A 14173-nucleotide genomic window follows, 5' to 3' on the forward strand; every position below is an offset into this window, starting at 1 on the left:
ATTCAGTAAAATTATTCATGCTTTATATGATGTTATGATGTGGAATACTGATAGCAAAAATTACAAAATTATTAAACCATGACACTCTCTCAACTGACAGGGAACAGGGAAGAGCACCCACCCTCGGTACTGGCTGCTTGGAAAGGGCAGCGAGACATTGCTCCTTGAAAGCATGAGACAGTGCATTCCCCAACTGTCAGACACAATTAACAACAGGGAAGAAAACAAAACAAAACAAAATAATGAAAAATAGGTTAGTCTGTATTTAAGCACAACTTTTCCATGCAGAGAGAGCTTATGTTAGATTTAAAACTACAGAAATGGAGGAAAAATAAACAGATTTGGAATCTGCAAAATCTGTCTGTGGAAGGGGAATGTCTGGGAACAGAGGCACAAGACCATAAGGCCCTTTGCCTACCTCGTCTGTGCTGCTGCACTCCTTAAAAACAGACATTTGGAAAATGGGAAAGAAAATTCAGATTCCGGTCCTGAAAATGCTGCTCAGGCTTCTGGCATGTTTAGACTTAAGCACATACTTTTGTTTACAGTAATAGGATCTACAATTAACCTCTTTATATTAATTTTCACATCTTTTTATACCATACTGACCAGAAGCCTCAATCTACATGTCCAGCAAAGGTATTCAAAGCATTCAGAGACAAGGACTCCAACAGAGAGCTACAGTGGTGTTTGGTGGATATTCTTGGAAGGTCTTCAGTGCTTTGTCAGCTCATCTGAGTTCAGGTTCATCTCTTAGCAGTGAAATGATCCTCCACACTGTCTTCAAGATAATTCTGTCAGCACAAGCTCCTCTGTTTGAACAATTATTCTGGATCTGTTCCTTCTTTTTTTTTTTAAGTTGTATATAACCACGTAAACTGCATATGAAGAGCTGCCATCTTTTCTTTCATGCATTTTGCAGAGACCATACGAAATTCAGTGTGCAGGAGTCAGCTAAGCTGGCTTCTGTGTAATGGCCTAACATATGTAAAGGGGAAAAGCCCTCACTCAGTGTCAGTGCAGCTATATAGAAAACCTGGGCCAAACTCAGTGCTTGGACACATTGCAGGAATGTGAGAAAAGCACTGGAGTCATTTCTAACATGAGTAAAAGGCTTTTGGAGAGCAGAGCGTGGCCCTCTGTGCTGCTGCTATTTGATTCCATCACAGACCTCTCTGGATTTTACTCTTTAAAACTTTTGCAGCAATAACATCGACTGGCCAAATCAGTCATTAGGAGCCCCCAACTTTATTTTGGGGCCTCTATAAGTTCCCATCACAGCTAGTCAAACCCAGCAACAGAAGAAGGCTTGCAGTTGAAAGTCTTCACGCCAGAAGAGCACAGGAAAAAAAAACAACAAATATTTGCAAAAAGAATGAAATTGGTGGTGAGACTTGGAAGCACACATTGGTTTGTGGCCCAGAGACCACTTCCACCACAGCAATGCAACTTGGGATTCTGTCCCACTGAACTCATCTGGGTGCCAGTTTAATCCCATTCTGCCCTAAAGCACCAGGTGTGGTTGCAGGGTGGCAGTGGTGGTGTGAGGGTGCCAGCGTGTGCCCGGTGCAGCAGGTTTTGCAGAAGAGATGTGACTAATTTCTTTTTTGGTCATATGATGCCGATACAGCTATAAATAAGTATGACTACAATTTGACATCACCGGGAACTAAATTGACAAGGAACTAAATAAACAACTGGTCTTCAAACTGCTGGTTTTGACTGAAAGCTATGCTAAAATTATATCTATATTTCTGCTTTATTGTAGTAGTCCGTGGTCCTTCGGACATGGTGCACGTGTTGAACCTTGCTCTGATACGCAGGCCCATCAGTTTCAATCAGGCAGAACCTTTTTAGGCCTGGGATCCAAGTGGGGTAAGCTCTGCCTCTAAGGGTCGAACCACAGATACCAGCAGAGGCACCTGACAGACAAAACTAGACACACCACCAGGATCAGCTGGGTCATATTGTACGAGGCTGTGTGTGTGCAGATCCACAAGTGTAGCAGTTGGGGATTTGAAGCTGTGAGCCTTTCTGGTTACTTTTGACTACAGTTTTTACTTGTATTTATACGCACTTCTTGGATATGGAAAGAAAATCCCCACCGCTGCCACATCCTTAACACTTTGACTTTGGGGCAGCAGAAATGTAAGGGACGATTTAATTTCAAAAACTCATTTTGTTTGGTGACATTCATCTACAAATGCTCATCTCCTGCATTTAGCAACATTGTGTGTATTTACTTTGTCACTGGTGGTTGCGTGAGATCATTGGGGGAAGGAGAGGCACGTCTAGGGCCATTTGGGGGGTTTTGTGGTTGTTTGGCACTGGTATAAATCATATGGAAAATGGTGAATTCCTGCTCGAACGCTACTGGAATTTGCAGGATTGGCAACAGAGGAGCATGAGATGCAAGGAGCTGCTTTTGGCATTCGTGGGAGCTGCGGGAACTGCAGGACGCGAGAAGGCCGGGGCGAGCTGCTTCTCTGCTGCTGCTTCCGTGGGAAGCAGTGCGGGCTGCGTGCGTGCTACAGGCGGGCGTGTGCGTGTGCGTGTGCGAGCGCTGTTTACAAACACGGCCGGGTGCGGGAGGATGGGCGGCTGCGCGGAGCACCCGGAGGGCGAGAGGTGCGGGGCGGGCGGCTGATGTAATGCTGCGCGCCGCGGGAGGGGCTCACGTGTCCGCAGCGCCGGCTCCGCGCTGCCCGTGCTGCTCACGCCCGGCTCCGCACGAGCTGTTCATCGCTGCGCGCACACTCGTCCTTCTTCGCCGCTCCGTCGGTCCGCACGAACCCGGCTCCCCGAGCCCGGCCCGGGGCTGCCGCAGGGGAACGCCGCTCCCGCCCCTCCGCCGCCGCGCCCCCGCCCCAGCCCGGCCCCGGCCCCAGCCCCCTCCCTGCGGGCGGCCCGCCTGCTCGGGCAGCGCCGAGCCTGCGCACTGGGCGCCCGGGCGGGCACGGCGGCCGCGGGGCGAGGAGCGGCGGCGGCGGCGGCGGTGGCGCGGGGCGGGCAGGGCCGGGCCAGGTGCTGCGAAGCGGGGCGGCGCGGAGCGACCCTGCTCGGGGGCGGTGGAGGAGGAGCGGGCCGCCATGCGCCGTGCCGCCAGCCGGGCTCGCCATCCTGCGGCGTAGCGGCGAGACGCGACTCGGCTCCCCGCCCGTGATGTCCCCCGGGCGGCGAGGGAAGGCGACTCACTCGAGGGCTGCGGCAGAGGCCTAGTGCGGCCAGCCCGCTCCGCGTCCCCGCGCCGCCGCCGCGCCCCCATGGCCGAGGAGCAGCAGGCGGACGGGCAGCCGCCGCGGCGGCTCGCCGGCACCCCCGCGCCCGCCGGGGCCCTGCCGGCCCTGGTGCCGGGGCTGCAGGGCGGCGAGGCCAGCGCGCTGCGGCACAAGATCCGCAGTTCCATCTGGTAAGGGCCGGGCCGCGGGTCGGGCCGGGCGGGCGGCGACGGGGTGGGGGGGGCGCGGCCCCTTTGTGCCGGGGCGCGCGGAACCGACGGGCCCACCCCGCTGAGCGGCGCCCCGGGGCGCGCGGGCACGGAGCCGTCGGGAGCGCGCGCGGTACGCGCAGGTGTGTCGGGCCGGGCCGGGCGTGTCGGCGTGTTGGAGTGTCGGCTTCACGGAGTAACGGGGCTCGGTCAGCGCGTCCGTGTCCCGCGGTGACGGCAACTGCTCTGGGCGCTGTTTAACCTGCCGGGTCTCCTCTCACCTGCTGGAGGCTTTGTAACCAGACGGCGTGCGCCACGGGCTACGGCCGCTTCCTGGCTGAGAGCGGCTCCCAGCGCGGCGATGATGTAGCTCAGAGCGCTGCATACGGTGCGTTTCGCAGCCTTCCCACAAACCCCCGTTGTTCCAGTTCCCAGGCAGGCGTGCAATGCAGCTCTGGCTCAAACTTGTGATGGTTTGCAAGTAGCTGCCCAGGAATCCGTGTTCCTTTTTTTTTTTTCCTTTATTTTTTTTTTCCTCTTCAAATTCAATCAGAATTTATAGTAAAAACGTTACTGAGTTCTGTGTGTCTGGGGGTAGCGATGAATTGAGTTCTTCTTGCTGTGCAAATCAGGTATTCTGGAGAGCCCTCCCCGCCCCCAGCTGCAGGAGGCACCACCTGCAGTATTTACATCTCTGTGTTTTTAAAGGCTGCTTCTGGCTGAAGGGAGTGATGTAGGATCAGGAAGTGGAGAATAGGAAATATCGGCTGCTACTCCTGGGTGATGCTTTATGTATGTTTCCGTACATGGATTCATCCTACTAAAGCACATTGATGCAGTACGTTGCTTCGTACCGTGTTCAGCTTTTTGTTCTGAATTTGTGTGGCTGTGAAAGATAACGAGTCCAAATATCATTTTTTGGGTGTGTTATTTTGCTGTATTTGCATACACATCCACACCGTAAGTCTGGATGCACATTGAAATTGCATCTTTTGTTTGGCTCTTTTGAAAATTGAAATGGTAAATAACAATTCACCGTTGTTAACCAGCTCTCGCTACCTTTTGTTTTGGTGGTTGTTTTTGTTCTGCAGCGTGACCTAGAGAAGGGATCGGAGCTGCAGAATTTCCTGTCTGTTTGGATCATTACATCTTCACGCTGTCCTAATTTATTAGGCTGTTTTGTGACATCCTTTCTGGATTTTCTCCTCTCTCCATGAACGTGCTGTTTGGAGGAGAGCCTCAGGAGCATGTTTACGTTGCATTCAGATTAGGTATCATGTCCAAGTTGAAGACAAAATGGCTACTTAACAAAACCTCCTGTTTTATTCTGGGTTTTCTTTTCAAGAAAAAAAAAAAAAAGAGTATACGTTAGCATTTAAAATGCGGTTTGCTTTGTGGATTCAGGTACACTCAATGAATAGCTTGTCTGCGTTGGGCACAGAGGAATGCAGAGCACTGTCTGTGTGGGGGTCCTGCTGGGTGTGCGGTGCCAGCACCTTGCAGCCCCGTCTCCTGGGTGCTTTGCAGTCATTCCCTGCGGGAGGGTGACCTTTCCTCCCTGACTACCTGGCAGCCCTGCACGGTGCTGGCACTTCTCTGCCTCTTCCAGACAGCGTCAGCTCCGTGTGTGTTGTGTGCAGAAATGCACTATTTAAGATCAGGTCATTTCTGTAATAAAACCTTTCTTTTTTTCTAAATGTTTTCACATCCTTCATGACTTCTAGGATTTCTGTGTGTTTCCCTGTATTGTATTACTGTCAGACAGCCTTCATTCGGAGCTTGAGTCCCATGTGAATTCTCTCCTCAGTGTGGCTGCATTTGCTTTGAGCAGAGGCAGGGCATCGTGCCCGCTGTGCTCGGAGCAGAAAGCTGCCCTTTCTGCACTGCAGTGTGGAGTGTGTTGTCCTGGTCAGTAGCTGCCATGTGCTGATGAGGAGCAAGCAGTGCACGAGTGTGGGAGGCTTGTGAAAATGGCAGTGCTGTGTTGCTAACATAGCTGGGTGCAACATGCAGCAGAGAGCTTCCTCTTTTCTGCTTTCCCTCCTCTTCCTCCCCTCTCCCTGCCCTGCCAGCTGTGTGTGCTGCCCAGTTGGCATGGCCAAGTCCTCATTTCCTTCCTCGAGGATTTAGCGCACCTAGATAAGCACCCTTCTGTATTGTTGTACTTTTTTGTTCTTTTTTTTTTTTTTTTTTTTTTTTTTTTTTTTTGCCTCTTTTCTCCTACATGTTTCTGTGCAATGCACAGATATTTTTAGTTGTTTTTAATTATTTATATTTTTTTTTTTGAAAAGATTTTAGTGTCCAGAAAGTGTTGACGAGGAAAATAGCGTAGCAGAATATAGCAGCTACTGTAGTGCTGGACTTGAAGATCACAAACAAGTCTGTGCTTGTCCTTCCACCATGCAGACAAATATAAATATAGTATGTGATGTGGGCCTCAAGGGGGACAATGAGTTGTTCAGCATTTCCACTCAGCCTTAATTTATTCTGTTTATGAAATTAAAATGTAGTTTGACAAAAGTAGCTCGAGGAATTGTAAAGTCCCTTAAAATCAAACAATAGTTTAAATCCTTCTGGTTAAAATGAAAGGCACAGTCAGTGTATGGACTGAAGACCTGACAGTGTGCTTAACTAGGAGTCCAGTCTGGGTTCTGCTTTGTTTTTGTTACTATATTAAGTGACCAGTAGTGCGGTCTGGGGAGGGGGAGAGGAAGGTTTTCTTAGCTGTGCTTAAAAGTGGATGGGGAAGCATTTTTCCACATTACAGCACCACGTATGTACAGCAGGCCGGGTACGGCAGGTAGCTGCGGCTCGTTAATTACTGCAGCCAAACTGAAATGAAGTTCAGCGCTGTCTGGCTGTTCTTTTCCTACCTGCCCCACGCGAACACATCCAACAAAGTCATGTCTGATTTTGTTTCGCGTTGTGTGTGACTTGTCCAGGCAGTCAGACGTGTTCTTATGGTGTCGATGGAAAGGACAGAAATAATATTAGATGTCTTTTCCCATTGACGGATTAGGAGTCTAGACAGAAGAATACGTCTTCGCAGAGCCCAGACGGCTGATTAATGTCAGTTGGGGCAGGTTGGTGAATTGCCCTTGTCTTTCTTTGCTGAACACTGGACCCTAATCTGCCTTGTTTATTCCCCTTTAGATTCATTAAAGCGTTTATATTTATTAATAGCTTTTTGTCCAGACGTTGGAGCCTGAGGCAGGAAACCTCCCCAGTCAGCTGTCTGAGCATATAGACTAATGGGGCTTCAGTTATTTTATTGGGTGAGGGGACTGTATTTACAAACACGTGATTTTGTTTGATGGTATTTCTGTACCCAGACGTATGCTGGCAAAGGCTGAACATGAAGTTAGCAAAGAATATCTGTAGCCAGAGGCAGCCGGTAACATATGTATGCAACGGAGTGTGGCACAAGGACTGAGGTATGGAGATCACTGGGGAAGAGAGGTGTTGGCTGAGGTTCTCTGTGCCTGCTGGGAGGAGCAAAATAAACCCAACGGTTTTAGGTGATATCACCCCTTTGCTCACTGCATTAATTTGAAGTCCAGTCCATAGCCACACATGTTGGAGAAATGGGGGAGTTTGTTTTCTTCATTGTGGTGAATAAGTGGTAATGGATCTTAAGTGAGGACTTGTTTACTGCTGCAAATGGTAATCTGGTACTTGCATCTGTGCATGGGTTGGCCACAGCTTCTTTCACCTAACCTGGATCTCAGCTCTTTTTGTCCTATAGGCATCTGTTGTGGTTGGAGCATAGTAACTCTGCCTGAGATTAATTTCTCTCCCCCTCCCCCAGTATCTCATCTGTAAGCTGTGCTGAGGGATGGGCAGCGCAGGATTGCAAACACAAAGCATTGCTTTTGCAGTCCTTTGAACTGGATGTGGGTGTAGGCTTCAGATTTATAACTTGTGTCCTCAAATCACTTTTCTAGCTAGAAGTTATACTCTAAAAGCCTCATGGGCTGGCCCACATAGTGCCAAATTTGTGTGTCCTAGGCCTAGTTCATCTCACGCTGAAGTAGGACTGGGAGGTGAATTGTGCTCTTGTGAGTTCTGAGCTTGTTGCATTGCACTAGAAGACCAGATTAGCTGACTGCAATACTGTATTTTCTAGTCCTTGGAAAGCTCCATTCTTGGTCATGACTTGCATCATTTGGGCTCTTGCAAGTTCATCTTTCACTCCTTGTTAGTCGTTGTCACCAGGGTAGGTTGTCACTCAGACTGTTGGCAAATACTCCACAATTTAGGAAATGCTATTGAGATTTTTCATAATAGGAATTGCTGCTTATTTATATGGTTAGATGGCAGCAAATAACAGCAAAAACTAAAAATACAAAGCCTCTATTTTTTGTTAAACTGTCTGCTGAAATTGAGTTGGAGAATTTCAGTTCCCATAACTGATTCCAGGCTCTTTCTAGTTATTCTGTGCCTCCAGCCTAAAGTGCACCAATGACCAACCCCTCCTTCCTCCTGGCTAATTCATCGCTGGAGGTGGGAAATAAAGCTTCTGTAATTCTTTAATTAAAAAAATATTGAATAGAAGATTACTAATGATTGTGAGGAAGAGCTCAAAATTGTTGACAGACACATAGGCTACACTTAATTCAGTAAGTCCAAGTAATGGTAGAGGTGTATTTAGCCCCTTTGAAGAAGTACTTTGAGCTTCTCAGCTAAGAGCTGCTTTAAAACCATAAATATTGCTTGTCACGTACCCACTGTTCTCTGGCTCTGTGGTTCTCCTGTCTGCAGATGATCGTAATGCTTGCCTGTTCTGTATGTATTTCCCAACGTAGCATATAAGCAGTCAAATGCATAGGAAAAGGATTCACATGTGGACCATATTTCATTGATTCTGGGGTGCGGAGGGCTGGCCTTCTCTGTGTAAGGCATTTAGCAGCATGTCATTCTCCTTCACACTCTTGCTTTCTCAAATACATAGGGACAGAAAGCAGAGTTGGTTTCATTTGACTCCATCTGTTCTACACGGAGTGGTCAGGGTAGCTCACTTGTTGCAGTTGTAGAGAAAAATGCACTTTTAAGATGAGAGGGGTAGGTATTGCCATAAAACCATTTGTCTGATTGCCTTACATTCCTATTTCTCTTTGGCAATAAACAAATTCTAAACAGTGCCAGGATGTAACCATCTGTGGTACAGATCTCTAGAATTGGACTACATAAATGCTTCACCATTTGCCAGTTTTTCTTTTCACAGAGCGTGGCTGCTCCATCCTGCCCATGGGTTGTTCCCTCGAGCAGATCTAGGTATGCCCTTTATCTCTCACCATACCTTCCCATATGGAGGAAACTATACTACTCAGGGGGGGAGCTTCCCTGGAAGAGCTCCTCACTGCAGAGCCTTCAAAGAGCAGTTGGTCTCATGCACCCCTTCCTATCTGGAAGTCCTTCCTGCGTGGCCTGCTGGAGCAATGCCAGCTCAGCGTGGGAGGAGAAGCAACTTTCCCAACCCGGCACAGTGGTGGTGGAGTTTCTGGGTCAGCAGGTGTGGGAGCCAATTTGGTCTGCAGGCATTTTTACAAGGATAGAAAATAAACCTGAATAAAATGAACGTTGACCTTTATATAACCTTTTGAGAATGGAGCTGAAGTTTTATTGAATATCCTGGCTTGAGTCGGGTGGATAGCTTTGCAGAAAGAAGATCTTTGTAAATCTGCTTTTAGGAAGAGTGGATTTCTCACTCCTGTTTGTGGGTTTTGTTTTTCTTTGTTTCTTGAAACAACAGGATCAAATGAAGTATGTTTGGAGAAAAACAGTATTCAAGCAATAAAATACTTGTCTAACTTTTCCTGCTTTTCATTTAAAATGCATAGGAGTGCATTAAATTGCCAACTTCAAAGCATCATACATACACAATTCCTTGCTGCTTACATGCTACATTCCACTTTGCTCCACTGGAGTTCTCATCAAAACCAGTCAGACAGTGTGACACTGGTTCAGGGTGGCATCTCTGATGAGCTCTTAACCAGCACAGAGTGGTGGGGTTGTCACCTCAGACCCCTGTAGGCATGTTGTGTGCAGTTTGGAGCAATTCTGTTTGTCTTGAATTCGCGTATACCATTGACAAGTAGGAGTCCATGTCTCTGTCTGAAAAGAACACTTGGAACCACCTCCTAAAATATTCTGGATGCTGGAAAAAAGAAAAACAACAACCCAGAACGTGTAACTGTCTTAGGTGATAGTATTGGTCAGGTTTGGGTGTTCAGATTGACACTGAAGCACCGATTAAAATGATGTGGGACTGTTTTGTTGGGGTGTGCAGAGCAGGGTTTGAGCTTCATGTTTTTATACAGCTCCCATTTGCCTTCTCTTGTTACTTCACTCGACAGAAGTATTTGGAGAAGGGCCAGGGCTGCAAAATCCAGATCGGAATCCAAATTTGGATTTTTGGTTCAAACCTTTCTAATGTCTAATATTACAAAGCTTCATATATAAATGAGAAACCCCTTATTTTTTAAGTTGCGAAGTCAGGGAGATGGCTGTAGCTCTCTAACTTGCCTCTAGAGCAGTCTGGATAGAGTGCTGGACTGCCTATTTGAAAAGCTATTGTTGGGTGATTTAAGAGGTAAATTGAATAGATAAAAATGAAATAATCTGTCATCCAGAAAGTGCCCAAGCAGAAGGCCAGCACTAATTGGTAGTTTCAGGCCTGTGAGAAAAAATCCCCTAAATACATCTAGAAGTTCTGAAATGGTTGGAATGTTTTGTTGTGTTTCCTCAGATCAGTGGGAATTTTGAGGTTTTGTTTTGTTTTCAGTGGGGTTAGCCAGTATTCCAGTTCTAATGCTTTCTTGATTTAATGGAAAAAGGATTATCTGTCATCAAGTAGGATGCTCGTTATCGGCTGCTGTGCCATCAACAAGCTTTGGGTAAGCTGCCAAGTGTTTTCTGTTTTTGCATATTTAATCATTTAGACAGTGGAAAACCATTCAGATCTTCATGGCTGTTTTTCTTGTTGCTTGTTTTTAATTGCTTGTGGTCAATGCAGTGACATTGTATCAGTGCAGTGGCAGGGAGGCTCTGTTTTGTTGCATTCAGGGTCGATGGGGATGGTCCATAGTGGTGACTGAGAAGTCAGGTGGAGGGCACTGAGCTGGGTGCAGGCATTCAGAGCTCTCCTTTTGTCATCAGTTGGAATCACACCTGGTGAACCGCCCAGTTTTTCAACCAGGAGGGTTGAACTTTGGGTACACAAACTATTTGCAGTGTTTAAGAACAGAGACAAAAGCAAAACGAAAGTGTGGGTTATTTATCAGTTTCAGAATACCAAAATCTTGTTTGCTGTGTAATGTGTGATGTTAGGTGGAGTTTTGTTACTTAGCGGTGGAGGGGGCTGTTGTTATGCTTGTCTCTCCAATAAGGCTTGTTAATGATACTGGAAGCTCCGTGTGGCCCTGAGTATATTTCTCACAAGACTTCCTGCCCTGAAGTGATCGCTTTGAGAGGGGTAGTTTTAAGTCTGTTCTCCATGCTGTGAGTACAACATGCTGTCAGTGCTGTAGGGACAGGTGAGGACAGGAATTGGCCACACTGCTTTAAATCTTTATTTTTTTTTTCCCTTTCCCGATCCTAAATATGAATAAATTTCAAAATCATGTAGGAAACTAAACAATCCCTAATAGCTGAGATTATATATAAAAATCTACCCAAAGAACTTTCTTGTGAAAGAGATAAAATGTAAGCTAGTTCTTCCTTTTGTATAAATGTATATATTTTTGCATTTCATGCTACTACTTTCTAATATATGAACACACATCATTCATGGCTGCTGGGTTTGCTGGATACTACATACAGGCTGGATGCTGTAGAAGAGCTCAAAGTGGACTGTAGATACATTAACATGAGCTCTTCTGTGGAGTGTGTCTGCCACTTTAATCACCCTCTTAAACAAAATAGTTAAATCACTTAATATTTATTGTTATTTTGATATAGCTCAAGGTAGAGGGTGTTTCATTTTGGCTTTAGTTTAACTCAGCCTAGGAGCTAAAGTCCAGAGCAGTACCCAGCTTGTTGGGCCCAGTGGTTGCCTCACTTCTCCCTGCTGAGCTGCTGGGTGCCCATGGAGTTCCACTGTGGTGTGTGCTCGGGGTTCTGCTGGGGTTCTACTGCTGTTTGGCCTCTGGGTAGGCGGAAATCAACATGGTGGATACCATCAAGGGATTGAAAAGGTGGCAACTTGTCGCGTTTTTATCTTGCCCTAGAATGTTACTGCTGTTGCAGGAGTTGCTGTCTTTTTCTACTGGCAGCCTATAAACATAGTACATGACAAAATGTGTGGCTGTTGTGGAAATGAGGGCTGTGCCTAAGGGTGCACGTTTCTGGAGGCATACCTTTACTGCTCCAGAACGGCAGCTCCTGCATGGCATTTCCCTGGAGCTGAGTGTGGATGGTATGGCTTTGTGTATGCCAGCTACTTCAAGTCTAAGAAGAGAATCAAGTTACTGGGGAGAACTCACTTATTGGGGCTTCTTTGTATCTTCCCTTAGAGGAAATTTGGGTCAAATGTCAAAGTCTGTAATTTGTGGCTCTCTTCTTTGATGGATAGACTCACAGGTATGGAGACAGTCCATATTTCTTCATCAAAAATTCCTAAATACCATTAAAAGGTTGTTGGGACTTTTGCCATCGGAAAAGTTGGATTGTACCAGGCAGGAGGAATTACAGTTCATTATTTTGGTTGCCTCTGAAGGAGTGCATTTTTTCAAGCTGTCAGCAATACGGACAATCTATTGGGGCTCTGTTCTTAATATGAGGTTGCCTGGAAGTGTCTGCCTTAAGAGCATCCTGAAGACAAATAAGAATTAGGTTGTGGCTGAGGTGTGTAGGTTGTAGGATGGGCAGCTTTATTTTCCTCAGCTGCTCCTTGCCCCTGTTTGGAAGACACCTGAAAATACTTTGAATAGTCCTTGTTACTCCTGCTTGTTTTCGTTCTTATCCAGAAATGTGAGTACATTAAAACACAGACTCAAATCCTAGCTGTTCAGTGCCTGAAACTGTAACTATTTGAAAATCTAGAAGTTGAAAAAATTGTGACATTTACTTAATATTTTTATGGATGGAATTTCAGGTCCTGTTTTGAAAAACAGTGACAGCCTCCTCCTCCAGAGGCACATGTTATTCTTGCTAATTGCGTGGAAGAAAGTACTGAAGTGGCTTGGATGCTCTTTAGGCCTGGGGAGAAGGGCACAGTGGTGCTGGATGGCTGCTACAGGCATAGCCTGTTAGGTGCATGGAGCCTGTCAGAAGTTGGCACTTGAGGTTTCTACACGACGGACATCACACAGCACTGTTTTTCCATCCATACTGTCAGTGTGCAGGCTGTAGTTCCCCAGGTACAGAGTGCAGGCCTCAGTGCCTCTTGCTGTCTGTGCTGTACTGTTAGAGGCAGCCCTATTATGGGTTAGGTCCCTTTCTGAAGCAGCCTGTGTTGGTACGAACACAGCGTTGTCTGCCTGCAGCTGCAATCTCCCACACTGTTTGGGTTTGGGTGTTTCATACTTCCAGCAGTGCTTCTCCGTGAAAGATAAGCAACCACTCAGTGATCCTGGGGCTGGCTTGTTGTCTGTAGCTGCAGATTAGATGCCTGTGACTCTTCTTACCTTGCACAAAACCCACAGCTCTTTCTACTATGATGAGACTGTCTGAAACAAAAGCAAAAAAATCTTTTGAAACTCTTGCTGGAGTCAAAGACTCTGGCCTAGGAACTTTTTATCCAAGCTCAGAAGAGGTATGGTACTTCTTTTCTAAAAGATACATTAAAAGTTTGCCTATTTTCATTGGTTTTTTGTGTGTATTTTAAGTAAGAAGTTGTGTTGCTATTAGTGGTCATGTAAACTAAGTACATAAATTGATATTTAAAAGACAGTCAGATTGCTTGCTGACAGTAGATACTAGTTGCACACCTGAAACCACGGCTTGCAGAAGAACTAAGCCAGCTGTTGGCTCCAGGAGCCTGCTGCACAATGACGTTTCCTGTGCCTGACTCCAGCAGTACAGTTCAATGATTAACTTATCAAAAGTTGAGAAATGAATTGGCAGCTGAGAGGAAACCATTCCACGGATGAGTGAAGTGAGGTTATCACAAATAGTTCTGAGAATGTGAAAGGGGATATTTTGAACAGAAACCATTAATTGAATTCAACAACTAGAGTTAATTTACTGGGTCAAATGAAAAAAAAAAACAACCAAATGTGATCAATAAATGTGCTGAAGGCACAAAAAATATTTTCACGTTAATTTGGAAATGTTGATTTCTGTGTTACATTGAGCAAAAAGTCTGTGAAATTTCAGGTAAAAGTATATTGTAAATTGTCGTTCCCTCATGCAAAAAATACTGAATTCTGACCCCAAAGATATGGTAACTATATTTTAATTAATAAAGGCAAAAAAAAATTGTTGACAGCACTGAGAATAAAAATGGAAAAACATTTTTGTGTGTTTAGATCCAAGGAGGTTAAGCTGCCCTTACGCAGCTTTCCTTGCACATGTCCCTATGGCTGCATCTTTTTCATGCCTGAAGCTTGCTTCTGTTGGAAGGATTGGGAGCATGAGGTTCCTGTGCCACTGTGGTTATGATTCTTGTTGAAGTTGGTGAAACACGTAATGAAAGTAAACACTAAGGTTCAATTGCTTGAGTGTGAGGAAGCCCTGTTTCTGACAGTGCTTAGAGACCTCCATATTTGCTTGGATGTTGCCTACTAGTAGCTCCAGATGTTTGCA

At 46.1% G+C, this 14173-nt stretch overlaps 1 protein-coding gene across 3 annotated transcripts in view; it reads left to right on the forward strand.

Moving 5' to 3' along the window:
• The window catches only part of RFX7 (regulatory factor X7), a 74625-nt gene that overhangs the window by 21683 nt on the left and 38769 nt on the right, over nucleotides 1-14173 (forward strand). The window contains exon 1 of one of the 3 annotated variants that reach the window (XM_015872795.2): nucleotides 3011-3409. The exons of the other annotated variants lie outside the window; for them this stretch is intronic. Within the exon in view, the coding sequence (XP_015728281.1) occupies nucleotides 3264-3409 (146 nt within the window). The 5' untranslated portion in view covers nucleotides 3011-3263. Of the gene's footprint in view, nucleotides 1-3010; nucleotides 3410-14173 lie in introns of those variants that run through there. 3 annotated transcript variants of the gene reach the window in all.

The sequence above is a fragment of the Coturnix japonica genome, chromosome 10 (genome assembly GCF_001577835.2).
Source record: "Coturnix japonica isolate 7356 chromosome 10, Coturnix japonica 2.1, whole genome shotgun sequence".
Classification (NCBI taxonomy): domain Eukaryota; kingdom Metazoa; phylum Chordata; class Aves; order Galliformes; family Phasianidae; genus Coturnix; species Coturnix japonica.